Here is a 15,988-nt window from a genome sequence, read left to right as displayed (position 1 = left end):
AGAAAGAGAGATGATGCTTGATCCACCACCATCGTTTAAATATTAATAACCTTCATTACACTAACTAGTGGCGGAGCCACATACGAATGTTGGGTTGGGTGGTGGGGGGGGCGTGGGGGTTGGCTCCGCCACTAGTAGTGTAATGAAGGATTATTAATATTAAACGATGGTGGTGTGATCAAGGGGCGTATAAATCATTTGTTTGAATTTATTTGTTTATATTCAAAGAGGACTGAGATTATGATAATTCCTATTAGTAACAACATGATCCAGATGATGAGCTTGATCGTTTCTTCAAACCCTAAGCACTTCTCCCTCTTCCTCTCTCTTTTTCTCTTCACAATTAGGTTAGAAAAATTGCTAAAAAAAGGAGAGAAGAATCTTTATCAGCAACGACCGGTTGAGATTGTGTCTTTGATTCTTTATATAACTTCATGATAATTAAATAGGGTTAGAGATCTATCATGATTACGAGGTTGAGTCTCATCATGATTAGGAGTTTGAAACCTATTCTAATTAGGAAGTTAGACTAAAGATAGGGTTTTGGTTTCCCTATATATATTCTTTTATTGTTGGAAGAAAAACCAAGCAGAGAAGAGAGAGCCAATATTCTTGTAATTTAGGGTTAGCAGAGGGTGTAGCCTGATTTAAGAATATTGTGCGAGAGGTAAGAGTTTCGTAGTCTTTATCCGTGAAAAAGATTACATCATTGGGAGAGGGTTTCGCAGTGTTTGTCCGTTTAAAAGATTGTAAGGAGTGAGCTTTGGAGATAATATGAGAGTGAATTATGTATGTGAGGTTGAGAGATTGAGAAACGAGAGTTGAGTGGTTTCTCTTATAGTTCTCCTTGATACATAGTGAATTTCTCGTATTGTTGCCCGTGGACGTAGGTCGAAGTTGGTCGATCGAACCATGTAAATCTCGATTTTCTTTCTTCTTGATTGCGGTTGTTTTATATCTTGTTGATTGTGGGTTGGCTTCCGAGTTGAGCAGATCGCAGTAGGCGGGGAGACTAAATTTCCCAATACAACCAATGACTAAGATTAAACCTCAACTCAGTTGCTGATTTGGCCCAGCGTCCATCAATGGGCATAAGCTCGTTGATGGGCGTTTTGCTCTTCAATGGGTGAAGTCGAATTTCCCCATCGAAATAAGTTTAGCAAATCGATTGAAAGAGCAACATGTCAATGTTGTGCGCAGCGGAAATTTCGGCAGAGTTTCTGGTGCATAATAATAGAGAAAGATCGATAAGAATTCTTGTTTCTTAAAGGGAACAAGAATCTGAAAGCCTAATATCCCATCAAAGTGGGATATTTGCTCTTCCTCTCGTCAGCTCTAGGACTGCGCGTCGAGGGATCCTAAAACTATTACAATGGCCACAAACTCAAACAATCAATTTTACGTGGTTCGGCAAACACTGCCTACGTCCACGGGGCAAGGAGGGGGATCTACTATTATAGAGAAAAAAGAATACAAATGGGTTTATAACTCTCACAATCTAAACCCTCGAATAAGCTCCTTGCTTTTCTTCACAAGAAAAGGTCAGCCACCAAATACTTTTTCTCTCTTCACAAAACCCTAGGATTTTTCTCCAAAGCCAAGCTCTCTGCAGCCGCACCTATTCTCTGCAGCCGCACCCCTGACTTTTCTATCCCCAATTTTCACCTGCACCAAGCCCTAGGGAAGAAAACGCGGAGGTATTTATATCTCAAGTTGAGATATTCGGGTTGGCCATCACCACACAGAAACAAACCGCGTTCGTTGCTGCTCACGCACATCCGTGGCCCCCACCAAAGTGGAATCTCCTTTCATGCGTTCACATTGAGAACGTGGTGGCCCACGTTCACAGTCAATCGATTGATGAATGCTCATCGATGGGCAATCTGCCAATCGATGAGTGTAGATCAATCGATGGAGCTGCTATAGTTTCATCGTTTTGAACTGAAACTTATATCTGCTGGTGCTCATTTTTCACTCTTTTCTTCGTCATTCTACACAAGTGACCTCATACACAAATTGGTAACAAATTAAAGTTTGTTATTAATCAATTAAAGGATATTATACGGACAGGGTCCTAATAATTTGGTTTCAATCTAGTACCAAATATTTAGATGATGTTGGAAAGTAATATTTGTTGATGTTAGAAAGTAATAATTTAAGTTACTGTTTAGATACCTCTCTCTCACATTGTCGAGTCTCGGCAAGAGACTCCCTGTTTGAAATTCTTGAAAACCATAACTTGCTTTCCTTGTGGTAAACTCAATGCCGATTACATCTGCACACCAGTTTAATCAGAGACTACTAAGTTTACCCCCAGAGTATGTACCATCGAAAAGATCATACCGAATTCAAAGAGTTTAGGCAACAAAAGAAGAGTAGACACAATTTTACTCAGATGCACTAAAATATCAAAAAGTGCAAATCACATCACATTTAGATTTATGTTGTTTATGCTTGTACATTCGAGTCGAAACAATCAAGAACTCCCCAAAGAAATGCCACTGAGGTTTCTGATCAAAGTACACGCAAAGCTTTTCATTGCAATATATTTCTATTCCAATTGCCTCTTACTCTGTATCAATCTTCTAAACAACACGGAAGGACTGTGCAATCTGCTTTAAATCCTTGTAATGCCTCTTCCACTGCAAACCTGTTGGGGGAAAAAATCCGATATCAGAAATGATATATTTTTTCTCCTAGAAATTAAAATGGGTTAATTGCACGTAGACCCCTTGTAGTATCGCATTCTTCTTCTTACTTCCCCCGCTTTCCTTGTTGCAGATAGACCTCCTGGTTTTTTTTTTCTTAACGCTTTTACCTTGATGAAATTTTGACATATATTGCCTCAGGTGGAAGTTAATACGTCTATCTAAAGGTAAAAGGGTCAAAAAAAATTTAACCCAAAAGGCAGCTGTAAAACAACAGAAGTAGTAAGAGCAAAATAGCCGATACTACAAGGGATCTATGTCCAATTAACCAAATAAAATTTAATGAGAAAATAATTGTACAGTTGTTTTTTTACCATTTGCAGTGACACCAAACAGGTAAAGTCTATTTCCAGCAGCAGTAGCGGTAATTAGTACATGAGGAGGTTCTAATTCAAACTGGTAATATTTTCTCCCAGAATAATCTGCTTCTTCCATGCTTAAAACTTTGCCTTCTACATTTTCTCCAATCACTTCTGGTCCGAATGCATTTATCACCTTTTCCGGCGACCCAACCTGTTCTATTTTAACATCATCACCGAGATCTGAATCACAATTAACAGTTGAAGATAATTAGCTCTAGTCTATTATTATTTACTATCAATAAACATTAGGCTGAAGTTGTTTCTCAAACATCTTTAATGTAATTTACTCAAAGCCTATCAGAATTAGTAGTTTCATTCCTGTGCATTCCAATGGAATGCGTTGGGACGTCTTGAATCCTAATCTGCTTGATATTATCTTCAGTATATTACAGTTTCCAACTGTCAAAGGATCTTTTCAGAAAGTTCAAACTTGTTGAAAGTGTACTCTGGGCATTTCGTTTCATGATAATAATCTCAGAGTTTCAAGATATGATTTATGATTTATACGTACTATGTGTAAGATGAGGGCTTGATGATTGATGCTACAAGGATCTCTTCTAATTGTAGTTTCTTTCTCTCTATTCTAATTAGAAGGGATCATCTGCTACTAAGCCTAAACCTCGTTAATTTTGGTGTACTTGTGATCGATATTGTTCTGCGAACAATCTCAATTTCTGTTTTCTTTCATACTTTTAGGCGTGGAAAAGACTAATGTACAAGTATGTTCAATTAATTTAACGCTTCCCATTTATGCTCTGCTTTAGAACTTGCTAGAATATTACCTATAACCCTCACCTTAATTTCTGAGTTCTGGTGTAATGGTTAGGGACTTGAACATGGTATCAGAGCAAACCAAGTTTAAATCCCACCGACCACGAATTTAAAGCAGATTTTAAATATTGACACCGTTACGTGAGTCTAGATTTCGGCCCATAAAAAGGGCATTCAACATGCGGGAGGCATTGTTAAGATATAAAAATATAACCCTCAACCCTCACCATTAACTTCGAAGTTTTGATATAGTGGCAAGGTCCTTCGACAGATCTTTAATCAATTTCATTGTGAATCTATCAGTAATTTTTAGTACCTGCAGAAAATCTTAGAACTGGAGCCACAATAACAAACAAGCGACCTTGTTGACTGTTTGCAAATCTTAAGTCAATCTCTGTTCCGCCAAGGTCTGCAATTGATACAGGAACCTAAGGCACAAGAATCTATAAATGCTCAGATATTAAATCAAATTGAATGAGAAAAGAAAGAAAATAATCAAAAAGCTCACCTCTTCCCAGCCTTGAGGAACTTTGAAGGTGTATGGGATTATAGGACTCCACCCAACTCCATGTCCTCCAGACTTTTCATCTGGCCTCCTATAAGTCCTCCAACCTGTCTGAGCCATTCCTTCCTCTTATTAAGAACAATCCACTATTTTTAAAAAAAAGAAAATAAGAAAAAATAGTAATGTAAATTGCATTACAGACTAAAGACATCCATATATTTATATATCCCCGTCATCAAAACTCCGAAGTCGTGGTATTAATTTTTTTAAGTCTGCTTTAAATTCACACTCTGGTAGTTAAATCTAGGTTGCTCTGGTACGATGTCAAAAGGCTGATAAAATTAGAATAGCCTAGGTTCAAATCCCATGGGCATGCATATAAATATAACCCAGTTTTAATCCTTAAAAATAACGGTTAATATAAATATGAATTCTCAACCGTTATCGTAACTCTGAAAGTTGATACGTGAAAGGGATTTTGACTAAATAACTAGTTTAACATCCAAAAAAAAAAAAAGCTTTGTCGGAATCATATAGCACAAAACTAGCTTCAACTAGAAAAGCATAAACTTTAAAAAAATCCATGAAAAAGCACAAGATTAAGGACCAACCATTTTCATCTGGGTCTGATAATCCAGGAATCCTTCCAGCCAAAAGCCCCTGCTTCACTGCAGCAACCCCATCTCCTGTAAAGCCCATCAAAACCCCAGAAGCTAAAGAAAGCCCAGATACCAAAGCAGGCCTCCTCCCTAGAGTCCCAACCCCATCTCTCTCCTCATCTCCTCTTGCTGCCCGTGAACAGAAAGCTCTCGTTCTGAGTCTCTGCATTCGGCTGAGAGAGAAGCAGCAGCTAGTAGTGAAGACTGCAGTGCCCATTTGCTCTCTGTTAAGTTCAGCTTCTTTCTTTATTGAGTTTGATGAAGAGCTTTAGAAGTGATTGGCTAATTTGTGTTGCTCTGCTCTTCTCTTCTCCTCCAGCCTCTTTTTTTCTCTCCCCTTATATCTCTTCCTGCTTTTGTGAATTTTTATCATTAATTTTGGAGATTTTGTGTAATTTTTTAGTCCACAGGATGAGGCTCGGATTGAAGGATTATGATGCTCCGCAGTACAATTTAATTTATCTGTAGTCTGCAAACCTTCTCCCTCATGAAGCTTGGATTTGAAAGGAAAAGTTTGTTTTTATATTGAATCAAGTTTTGAACTTTTCTTGAGCTTGTTTGCCTACTACTTATTTTTGGAATACTTGTAAGTTATTTATTACTTATTCTCAAAACTTATTATAAGTATGTAAGAAAATGAGATAGTTGTTTGGTAAACCCTTTAACTTATATGGATGCACGGATAGTTATGGGTTTGATAAACTAATAACTTATAAGGTTGTGATAAATGCCTAAAAAGAACGTATTATTGTAACTCTATATTATGACTAATTAATTTATTTTAATTTTTTATATTAACCAGATAATTAATAATATAATATTTATTAATTATTTAAAAACAATTAATTTAAGATTAACTATTTCAAGTTAATTATAATTATCAATTAATAATATTGAGTTTAATTAATTACTTTCACTGCCATGAAATATTATTATTAATTAATTAATTAATTAACTAAAATTAGGTATTTCATAATAAGAAAGGTGTTTGATTAAAATAATCCGATATATTACATTATTTGTGATTATTAATTACTAACATTGAGATTAATTAGTTAAATCCATATTAGTAAAATATTATTAATAATAATAAAATAATTAATCAATTAAATAAAAATTATTTATCTCACAATAAGAAATATATTTGACTAAAATATTTGTATGTATTAGATTATTTATGATTATTAATTACTAATACTATGATTAATTAGTTAATTTCATATTAATAAATATTATTATTAATAAAATAATTAATTCTTATGTAAAAATTTGTTAACTCATAGAAAGAAATATAATTTACTAAAATATTTTTATATATTACATTATTTGTGATTATTAATTAGTGATATTGAGATTGATTAGTTTTATGTTAATAAAATAATAATTATTAAGTAATTAATTAATATATTAGTCACTTTATAATAAGAAAATATTTAACTAAATAAAGGGAATACGAGGGTATTTTTGTGCTTTGGCCAGAATAAGGAAAATTACTTATAATTAGAGAAAAAATAAGTTGAGAAATCCTAACTTATTGTCTCCCTACTTAAAGTAGCAAATAAGTAACATAAGTAATCCTTACTAAACACAACATTGACACCTTATAAATAAAGAGTTACTTACAAGAAGAAATAAATAAGTTGTTAAACATGCTCTTAAAAGTGTATTACAGTAAACCTCCAAGAACTTTTAGTGTTTTATAGTTAACCTCTAATCTATACTACTTATAAAAGAGAATACCCATGTTAAAACTTTTTCATACCCATTTTGCCCTTTACAAATTACTTAATTCTAATTTTCTCCTCATCACAATAGTAAGCTTTAATTAGTGTCTTAGACTCTTAACCTTCCATAACTCATTAATTAATGTGCTGAATACGAAAACTCACCAACCCCTTTGGCTTGAATTTAAATCTCCATAAGTGACATGACCAATTGAACTCCACGCATAATGCAAAAAATTCCTTCAGCTAATGTAGTCATTCACATTATCCACGATAGCCATGAGCTTTTAATGAAACTCCAAGGCTTTTCGTTTCCCATTCGTTATCCTTATCATTATGCAACAACGCTTAAACTTTTATTGATTTCTATTGACTATATCTTTCATATCTCCCTCATTTCACCATCTCCGCTCTCATCTAAATTTCTCTCTCAACTCTACATTCTCCTCTGTCTTCCTTCCTCTTGGTCAATGCTTTGTTCTCCTCCTTCTCAATATCTAACCAGCGTTAGCATCTTTCAAATTCAATCTCAAGCCTGTCATTTGTCGAAGGGGGTTATACAAGGAGAGAGCACTGGTATGAAATCCATTTCATAATTTGAGCTCTGTTATATTTCTTCTTCATCTGATCTCTTTGTACATATTGGTTAGTTTTGTTTGATTTCTATGGTTTTAGCTAATTAGATCTCTTCAAAGAGTGATGGCTAGAACTTGTTTTGATCTATTTCTTGTGATAAATTTATGTAGCAAGACGAAGTGCGCTCAATATCACACCGTCGAAAAAGAAGTCGGCCTAAAGCAAGGTGTGAGAGACATTTTCATCCACTTCGATCGAATTTGTTTTCTTTCTGCATTTTTATTAGATTTATTAAATTTATGTTATTCTTGGGCAAATTTTGACTTACATTTTCCATGTGATGGATGTGCCTTGGATCTTAGTTTTTTTTGCAGGATCTTTCTCAGAGCTGGATATCTTTCACGTTTTTGTTAGTTTAGATCCTAGATCACATTTATGCATTTATTATCTTAAAAAAACATAACCTTCTAATATCATTGTGGATTTTAGACTTGAGGTTAAATTTTCTAAATTTATTTACTCTTTGTAAATCCTATTATGACCCAAGTTCAGTAGTCTTTTTAGGTGGCAATTTGGTACTACAACTGGTTATTTGTATTCTACTGCAAACAAGAGCATGACTATTTTCTTGAAGCATAACAGTATGCATGATTACCTACTTGATCCAAAGAAGGTATGACCTCTCAGCCTCATAATAACGCTATGTGATATGAGGAACTTAGCTTAGATATTGTAATTAGTTTCGAATGTGCTTGAACTTGAATTGCACTGAGTGTCTAATATGGTTGGTCTCTTATCATTGCTTGATTATGTCAATTTTATTTATACTATTGATTGTGATACTAATTAAATTCAAAATTTTGAATTTTACAAACATAGTGGTTACTTTTGGAGGTCAAACTAAAATTTTTGTTGGAGGGGAAAACTAATATAGAATATAAGAAATATAAATATGCAAGTTTGAATGTTTTAATTACACATACAATTGTCTATTTCAAATTGGACCTCATATTTTTATATTTAACAAGTATAAAATCTTTTTATGCAAAACCAAGATTAGTGTTATCTACTAAATATGCTCATGTATAGATATTTTTCTAGAGCTTATATTACAATGTTAAGGAATTTAGTAGCGAGGATCTAACAAGTGAAAGAAAACCTTATTCACACACGTGCGCGCACACACACACACTACATATAAAAGATGATATGGGTGACAAAACTTTTGATTATTTTTTATTTAAAATTTTTAAATATAATGGTCATTCAAATATGATAAGAGTAAATATCCCCACATTTAGGGGCAATTTTTAATTTAACTTTGTCATTTTCTATCTTTTGTTCTTCAAATAACTCCCACTGACCGATGAGTAGTCTTGTAGGCTAATGGACTCACTGTGGCAAATTATTCTCAGTTTGTTAGTCTTCTCCATAACACTGTAAAACATATGTATAATATAACTTGAAATACACATGCCACTTAAGATGGAAATAAATTCTATGTAACTATAATTAATCACATAATTCATACATGTGTTTTTGTGATCAAATGCATTTGAAACTCCATACCTATTTCATTATAATTAATCACATGGTTCATACATGGTTGGGCGTGGTAGCCTTTGACATTTTGTAGTGAAATTTGGATAGGATTGGAATGAAGGTGAAAGTAATTAGCTCATCAAACAGCAAGGAGAGGGAGGCTATTGAACACTTCCAGTGCTGATTCTTTCCTTGATAGCAGTAGTATTGAAGAAATATAGATATGAACAATATGGATAATTTGAATTTACTCTCTTACTTGATACTATGAGTTTAATTTGGATAGAGGAAATATTTGCAATATGAGAATCTAAGGTGACATATAAAATGTTTCTAAATTGGGCAAAGTATTGCTTTTTTGGATACATGTGTAAAATTTGCTAAAATAATATTGTAATTTCTGATTATGGACTCATTTGTAATTCTCTACTATATGCATATTTGAAAATGTTATCATTTATTTAATTCATATATTCTATTCTTTCCTGGATCCGACGAGCCAACCTAAAACATTTTACATTCTTTAACTCTCTTTAGAGGGAGATAGAACGCATGCATGGGTGTGAATTTTTAATCGCATGAATTTAGATTTCTAATCTCTAACTCTCTCTGAGATTTTGTGTTTGTTGATGGGATTTTTCTTTTTATATTGTGTCATTTTCAGGGAAAAGTAAAATATAAGAAAAAGATAGAGAAAAATAAGAGGGAAGAATGGTAAGCGCAAAGGCGAGTTTCAAGATCAGAGTAACTTGTCAAGAATTATGAATGTTTTTGTTAAAAAGGGTTTTAGTCTAATTTATTTAATTTTCTCTATAATTTTTTAATGATTCAGATCAAATAGACATATTTATTCTAAAACCATTGCAGATAAGAGAGGAAAGGTGCAGTCAATTATGCGAGTTGCTCAAGATATCTGAGGTACTGCCATTTGATCTTTTAGAATATAATGCTATGATCTAATATGATTTCACCTCCATTTTGGGGGAAGATTTTGATGTGAGTACTTCAATTAATTCATTTAAAATCTTCATATTTGTATCTTTTGATTCAATGTAATTTCGCAAAGTGCAATGAAACATTCAGGCCTTGTTTTATCTTCTACATAAACATACATCACTGGACGTGTTTTCCTAAATGTTATAGAATTTCCCCAAAGTTATAGAATTTCAGGTCTGACCTTTCTTAAGAAATGTTTTGTATTTGATTGGTAGCATATTGCTTAATTTAAATAAATCATTATAATTCTAATGCTTTCATGTTCTGAAAATTTCCTATCACTTTTTTTGGGTTGAAGTTTCACATGTATTGAAACTTAAAGACATGCACAGTGGTGTTGACTTCATCATTGTCACATTATAGTGAGTTTTAATACAATGTGGCATCAACTTCATCCAATGCCTTGCTGAATAATTTTAAAGGTTACTCCCTGTTTAGTTAGAAAGAGCTTTGAATAGGACGTATTAAAGGTCAAACATGCATTTTCCTATTGTCTATGCTATTGCGTTTGTTGCGTGTACTCTATTTATTTTGTTAATTATTGGTTCCGCTCTAAGTGTTTATTGAAGATATTTATGTCTACTGATAGTATTTGCCTCACTATTGACATCCTACTTGGGCGTCTCATATTGTGGCAGAGTACAGATTAGGTTTATTTTCTGTGACAACCTTGAATATGATGCTCGCCAATTAGGACTTCAGGTAGCTTTTTAGCAAATGTGGAAAGGTTGACATGAGGTGAGTTAAATCCCCATAACTGATACTGGATTGGAGAACTTTTTGTACTTTTAATTGTTGAGCACTTTGTTCTGGCTATATTATTGACCTCTAAGCATTTATAGATATTAGACATGAAGCTTTGAGCGATGGTTTGCGCAAAAAAATATGCATCTCTGGAGCATGTATTGAATTTATGGAATATTACGGGGCATCATCTGAAGATGCATTTCATAATTTATTCCTCCCTAAATACGAGGATGACCATCTTTGATTCACAAGACTACATGTTTGCCATCTTTGATTCACAAGACTACATGTTTGCCATCTTTGATTCACAAGACTACATGTTTGCCATCTTTGATTCACAAGACTACATGTTTGCCATCTTTGATTCACAAGACTACATGTTTGCCATCTTTGATTCACAAGACTACATGTTTGATTCCTAAAAATTTTGAGTTGCTTTCTATTTTGATCATTCTTTACTTTTTAACCTTGAACTCGGCGCATAGATACTATTGCACGCGCAATGTCTATTTATGAAAACTATTAATATTAGTTGGAAAGATATGGATAATATTGTTCTATAATTGACAAAGATTACATAACCTTGAAGAATATGCATATGTAGAAATTCATACATAAGCATAAATGGAATAAAATCACTCAGATACAAGTAAAAATCTTAGAGGTATATTCATTTTGAAATTGAATAAAGAAATCTTAGATAGTGATTGTTAGAAAGTAAACATTGAGATGGACGATATTGAGTTTAATTAATAGGTAGTCATTTAAGTGTTAACTCAATCATTCTTCGTCTAATACTCTCTCAGTTTAATTAATAGGTAGTCATTTAAGTGTTAACTCAATCATTCTTCGTCTAATACTCTCTCTCTCTCTTTGGTGCAGATGAAAATTATGTTGAGGTCAGGAGAAATTAGCTCGCATGCGTGGGAATTGGCTAATTTTAAGATCGCTTTACGAATCTAACAATAAGATATTAATACTTCTTAATTAAGTATAGAGTCAATAAGATACTAATTTTTTTAATTAAGTCATCTTCCTCTACTCCAAGAAAACCATAAGAATGGCCTTTGTGAACTTCTTAAACACCATGAAGCGCCAGCTTCGTAGCGTATTGATGAGTATTGATACTTTCTTATTGCTAAGAAATTAGAGGTAATTTTGAAGGTGATGGCAGTCTTGGTGGCTCCATTTGGAGCTTGACAACAGATATAATTGCACATGACACAACAACACAATGTATGTCTATCATCAGATATAATTACATACTGAATTATTGCTAGAAGAGCATGGATAACGGTCTCGTGTTCACAGTATCATCTTCAAAAGTAGCATAGTCAATCATCAGTAGAAGTACATGGAACTATATTTGGTCACTTAATCACCCATTATAGGTGATATCATCGAGATTTGAATGTTTGGAGAAATATTAATTCTTACATCTTGCAAATAGGTTTTGGTATGAACTTAGTTGCAGTGGTGAATTCTTTTAAAGATTTTTTTTATTTTCATTTTTAATTTTTTCCGTATTAATTATCAAGTTAAGAGAATAACATGTAGTTGATTAACTACAATTTGTTGATATGGTCATGTGAGTATAAATTTGTGACATATACAAGTAATTAGGAGAAATTAGCTCTTGTTGATAGATTTTTTTCCCTCGCATCAATTTATAATTATAAACTTTTAAATTTGTTTAATTTGTCGATTCATTAACACACCCATATGTTGATTAACATGGTTGTTCTCTCAGAGAAAATCTTTAAAATAATAAGTGAGTACCTACTATTTCACTTTGACATCTCAAAGTTTACCAATTTTTAACTTTAAAACCCCCAAAGTACTTTTTTCAATATTTTGATATCTCACTGTTTTAATCGTATTTTAGTTTCATAACCCCAAAGTACTTTTTAACACTATGATATCCCAAGGTTTCTATCTCCTTTAACTTTGATACCTACACCTAGATCTATTAGATTTTTTTGTTAATTTTCTACTGCTGTTTTAGCAACTGGGCAAACTGAATCTAAATGTATCAGATGCTAAAGGCACCATACAAATTAAACAAAAGATCTAACACAACTTGGATAGGGTATCAGAGTGAAATATGATTGGAACTTTGGATATTAAAATGTTACATGAATACTTTGGGTATCGAAGTAAAATTGGATTCAAAGTTTGGGGTATCAAAGTGTTAAGAAATCCTTCAGCCTATTGAAGTAGAAAGATGTAAACTTTAGGATATCAAAGTGAAAATTATCATTTTCGTTTTAGCTCATCCTCTTATAATATTGCAAGTTTAAGGATTATTCCGTATTTAACAAGCAATTTTTCCTCTCTGCAAATGTATCCTCTAGCAATATTGTTTTCAAGGTTGATCTTTGAACTAGCATGTTTTTGTTTTTTCTTTCTTTGTATAGGTTGTGTAGCTTGAATAAGAAGCCCACTCTCATCTTAGGGATGTAATGTTAGTTCATTATGGATGTAGCTAACATTGAATAAATCTAAACCATATTTGTGTGTAGTTGCTTAATTTGTGTGTAGTTGCATAATTATTTTTTTAGGTAAATGTTAGTTCATTGTGAGATTTTTGTTGTTTGATTTGTTTCTTTTTTTGTAGTTGTTGCATTTTTGGTGAATTTGCCCATTTATGTTTGTTTTCTGTGAAGATTGTGGTGAAGGCGATGCTGATAATAGACTCTTGTATAAGCATGATGCTTGTACTATTATTGTAGAGTTAATCTCTACTCTATGTGAAGTATAAGTGCGTGCTTCATAAAAATATTAATATTGATGTATGCAGCATTAGTTGACCTTCAGAGGTTTCCCCCATAGAGTTCCTAACATGCATCACGTGCAACGCACGTTTTGCATACTAGTTAATATAAAACTATAAATTAAATGAGTTTCTATGTTTTGCAGATAACTCTCATGCCAACATAAGTCCACATTTTTGCATTGCGCATTAGCAACAGCTTTTAGATCTTATGTGTGGACTGACACTATCATGAAGATTATCTACAAAATGATGAAACTTATTGCAGGTTTTCTGCAATTCTGATAGTTATGTGGGTTTTGTGCAATTTTTGAAGTTAATGGGAGTTTACTGTAAAATACTGAAAGTTATTGAGGATTTAACTTACCCTTTTAAAAATAATATTAGAAATCCTAAATCAAAGGTAACTTGAGTAAATTTGAAGAAATTACAATAACCTATGAGTAATGATGTCACGGCCCGAAATAGCTGCAGAAGATATACATGTGGTACATCACAGCAGTAACCCTTACACAACACAAGTCTCACGCATGTGTAAGCCTGACACTTCATATCACATAGCTTTTTATAAAAACATACTACCTACTGAAGTTGAAGTTCAGAGCAAATTATATAAAAAACCAATACTTTCAATCTAAAAAATCACCATCATGAGTATTCATATAACCCAAAATATGTTGTTCATCTATACACCAAGCAAAAGAGATGTTTTTTTTCATATAACACCTCCTAGCAACACGCCAAATCCGAAAGTCCAACTTGTACATGAACCTACATGTAATACAAAAAAAATAAAAAATGGCCGGTGAGCTAAAAGCTCAGTGAGAATATTTCCCACTAGAGTTCTAGATATCTAACAAAATAATAATTCTCAAAAGTAGCGAATTATAGGTTTTGCATCTGAAATTCTGAGATGATAAAGTATTGTGTAAAAAAACACATTATTAGTATTTTCAAGAAAGAATGTAAAAATTTAAAACTCTTTAATATTTGCAAACTGAATACACTATCATAGATGCCTCAATCAGACTTTTTGAAATCAAGATAAATACTAAGAAAGGAAACATACTGTTAAGTTTTGTGCAAAACTAAAAGATTACCATTTTCTCAAATTCATAGTGAATGTTAGAATCTCAAATCTCAATGAGTTAGTCAAGTAGTTGCAAGAATCACCTCATAGGTCACACTAAGACTATGAATATTATAGCCCAATAGCATGTGTATGCGTAAAATGCATCATAGAATAGATAATTCTCGAGAATAGAATGCATCTAACACCGTCATAAGCTGCCAGCCATTTAAAAAAATGCTCAAATAGGCAAGAATAAATTTAGAATTACCTAAAAAGGGCTAGATAAATATGCATTCACCATATGACATGCACAGACATAACACTCCATAGTGGACTTTCTGAGGGTTTTGAAAATATCGAGAATCACTTGGCAAATAAAAACATATTACCTATCAGAACCATAAACACTTCGAATCGGATAGACAAGTGTAAAACTCATCATTACAATTAAATCAGTTTATGAAATTTACTTTTATTTATTTGTATCCAATGCCAAATTACGAAAAAATTTCTTGAATCCGTTAAATTGTTGAAACACATTCAAAACATTTCTTTCTTTACTAGCTTTCAATAAAAGCAATGTCCGCAATTAGTTGAGATCGCATGAGAACCAAAATCGCTCATCACATTTTATATTAAATCAAATTTACTTGTAATTTATCATATGAATCAAAATCATACTATCAGTTAGACCACAACAGAATAGATCAAGTAACATTTCATTATATATGCATGAAAAATGATAGAATAATTACCTCTCTAGCAAAAGATCAATCAAATACAATACGCATGAGATTTTTAAAAATACTAGTAAGAAATGAACTCACCTCTAGCGGATACAAACCCCCAAAAATTTGATCCCTCTTAATATCAACTAGATCCCATAGTGTAAAGTTATAAGGTCAATACCAAATTAATAAAAGTTATATTAATCACTCCATAATTTATGTCCAAAAAGGATCAAATAGTAATTAAGACCCATGAAAAGGTTTCACATAGATTCATGACTAACTTTAGCAATTTATCAAAAATTTATAACATTTTCTAGCAATTTTTCACTTGTTAACAATTTATGGAAACTTCAGGCGGTTAAATACAACTATTCATGCCTGTCTGTGATCCTGCTTTTCCTAGATTGGACCTGTTTGCAAATTCTGAAAAGAATAGGGGTCCGAACAAACTTTTTCCTCCCAATTATAACTCGGTTTCACAGTATTTGGACAAGTCCACGATTTCGGTGAATTTAGGGATCTGGAGGTAATTTTTTCTCAGTCCAAAACCAATATCCCTTTACTCAATCGTATATATTAGTAAGGTCTAATTGACTTAGGAACCAAAAAATAATTTTCCTCTCCCCCTATTTCTGGTCTCTCCTCTGTACACGATCATCTTTTTCCTCTTTTCTTTCTTTTTTCCCCGCTCGTTTTTTTTTCCTTCTTCTTTTTGGTAGCCACACAGACCGAGCTCCCCTATAGTTTATGATTTGCATAAAGGTTCTTACTTCACAATTATTTTATCTTTTAATAGTTCATTTAGTAAAATAGGTTGTCATC

General features: G+C 32.8%; 1 protein-coding gene across 2 annotated transcripts; it reads right to left on the bottom strand.

The window, feature by feature from the left end:
* On the bottom strand, positions 2,386–5,372 carry LOC109830275 (psbP domain-containing protein 4, chloroplastic). Of its 2 annotated transcripts, XM_020397492.1 has the most exons (6): positions 4,958–5,372; positions 4,350–4,453; positions 4,158–4,269; positions 3,023–3,250; positions 2,569–2,650; positions 2,386–2,520 (listed from the first exon to the last, which is right to left on the bottom strand). In XM_020397492.1, exons 1-5 carry the CDS (start codon positions 5,220–5,222, stop codon positions 2,586–2,588), a joined length of 774 nt encoding a protein of 257 aa, XP_020253081.1. In that variant the 5' UTR covers positions 5,223–5,372; the 3' UTR covers positions 2,386–2,520; positions 2,569–2,585. The 2 variants fall into 2 exon arrangements, with proteins under 2 accessions (XP_020253081.1, XP_020253080.1); XM_020397491.1 differs by having other exon boundaries at positions 2,386–2,650; positions 4,958–5,369.

Source organism: Asparagus officinalis, chromosome 2, assembly GCF_001876935.1.
Source record: "Asparagus officinalis chromosome 2, Aspof.V1, whole genome shotgun sequence".
In the NCBI taxonomy this organism is placed as follows: Eukaryota; Viridiplantae; Streptophyta; class Magnoliopsida; order Asparagales; family Asparagaceae; genus Asparagus; species Asparagus officinalis.
The sequence above is the reverse complement of the archived record's forward strand: the minus strand, read 5'-3'. Positions and strand labels throughout refer to the sequence as shown.

Excerpts from the sequence above, each read along its gene's own strand:
- LOC109830275 (XM_020397492.1), bottom strand. The coding sequence starts at position 5,222 with ATGGGCACTGCAGTCTTCACTACTAGCTGCTGCTTCTCTCTCAGCCGA. Across the intron at positions 4,270-4,349 it reads TTCCTCAAGGCTGGGAAGAG|GTTCCTGTATCAATTGCAGA; the intron begins GTGAGCTTTTTG and ends CTTGTGCCTTAG. Across the intron at positions 2,651-3,022 it reads GTTTGGTGTCACTGCAAATG|GTTTGCAGTGGAAGAGGCAT; the intron begins GTAAAAAAACAA and ends TTCCCCCAACAG.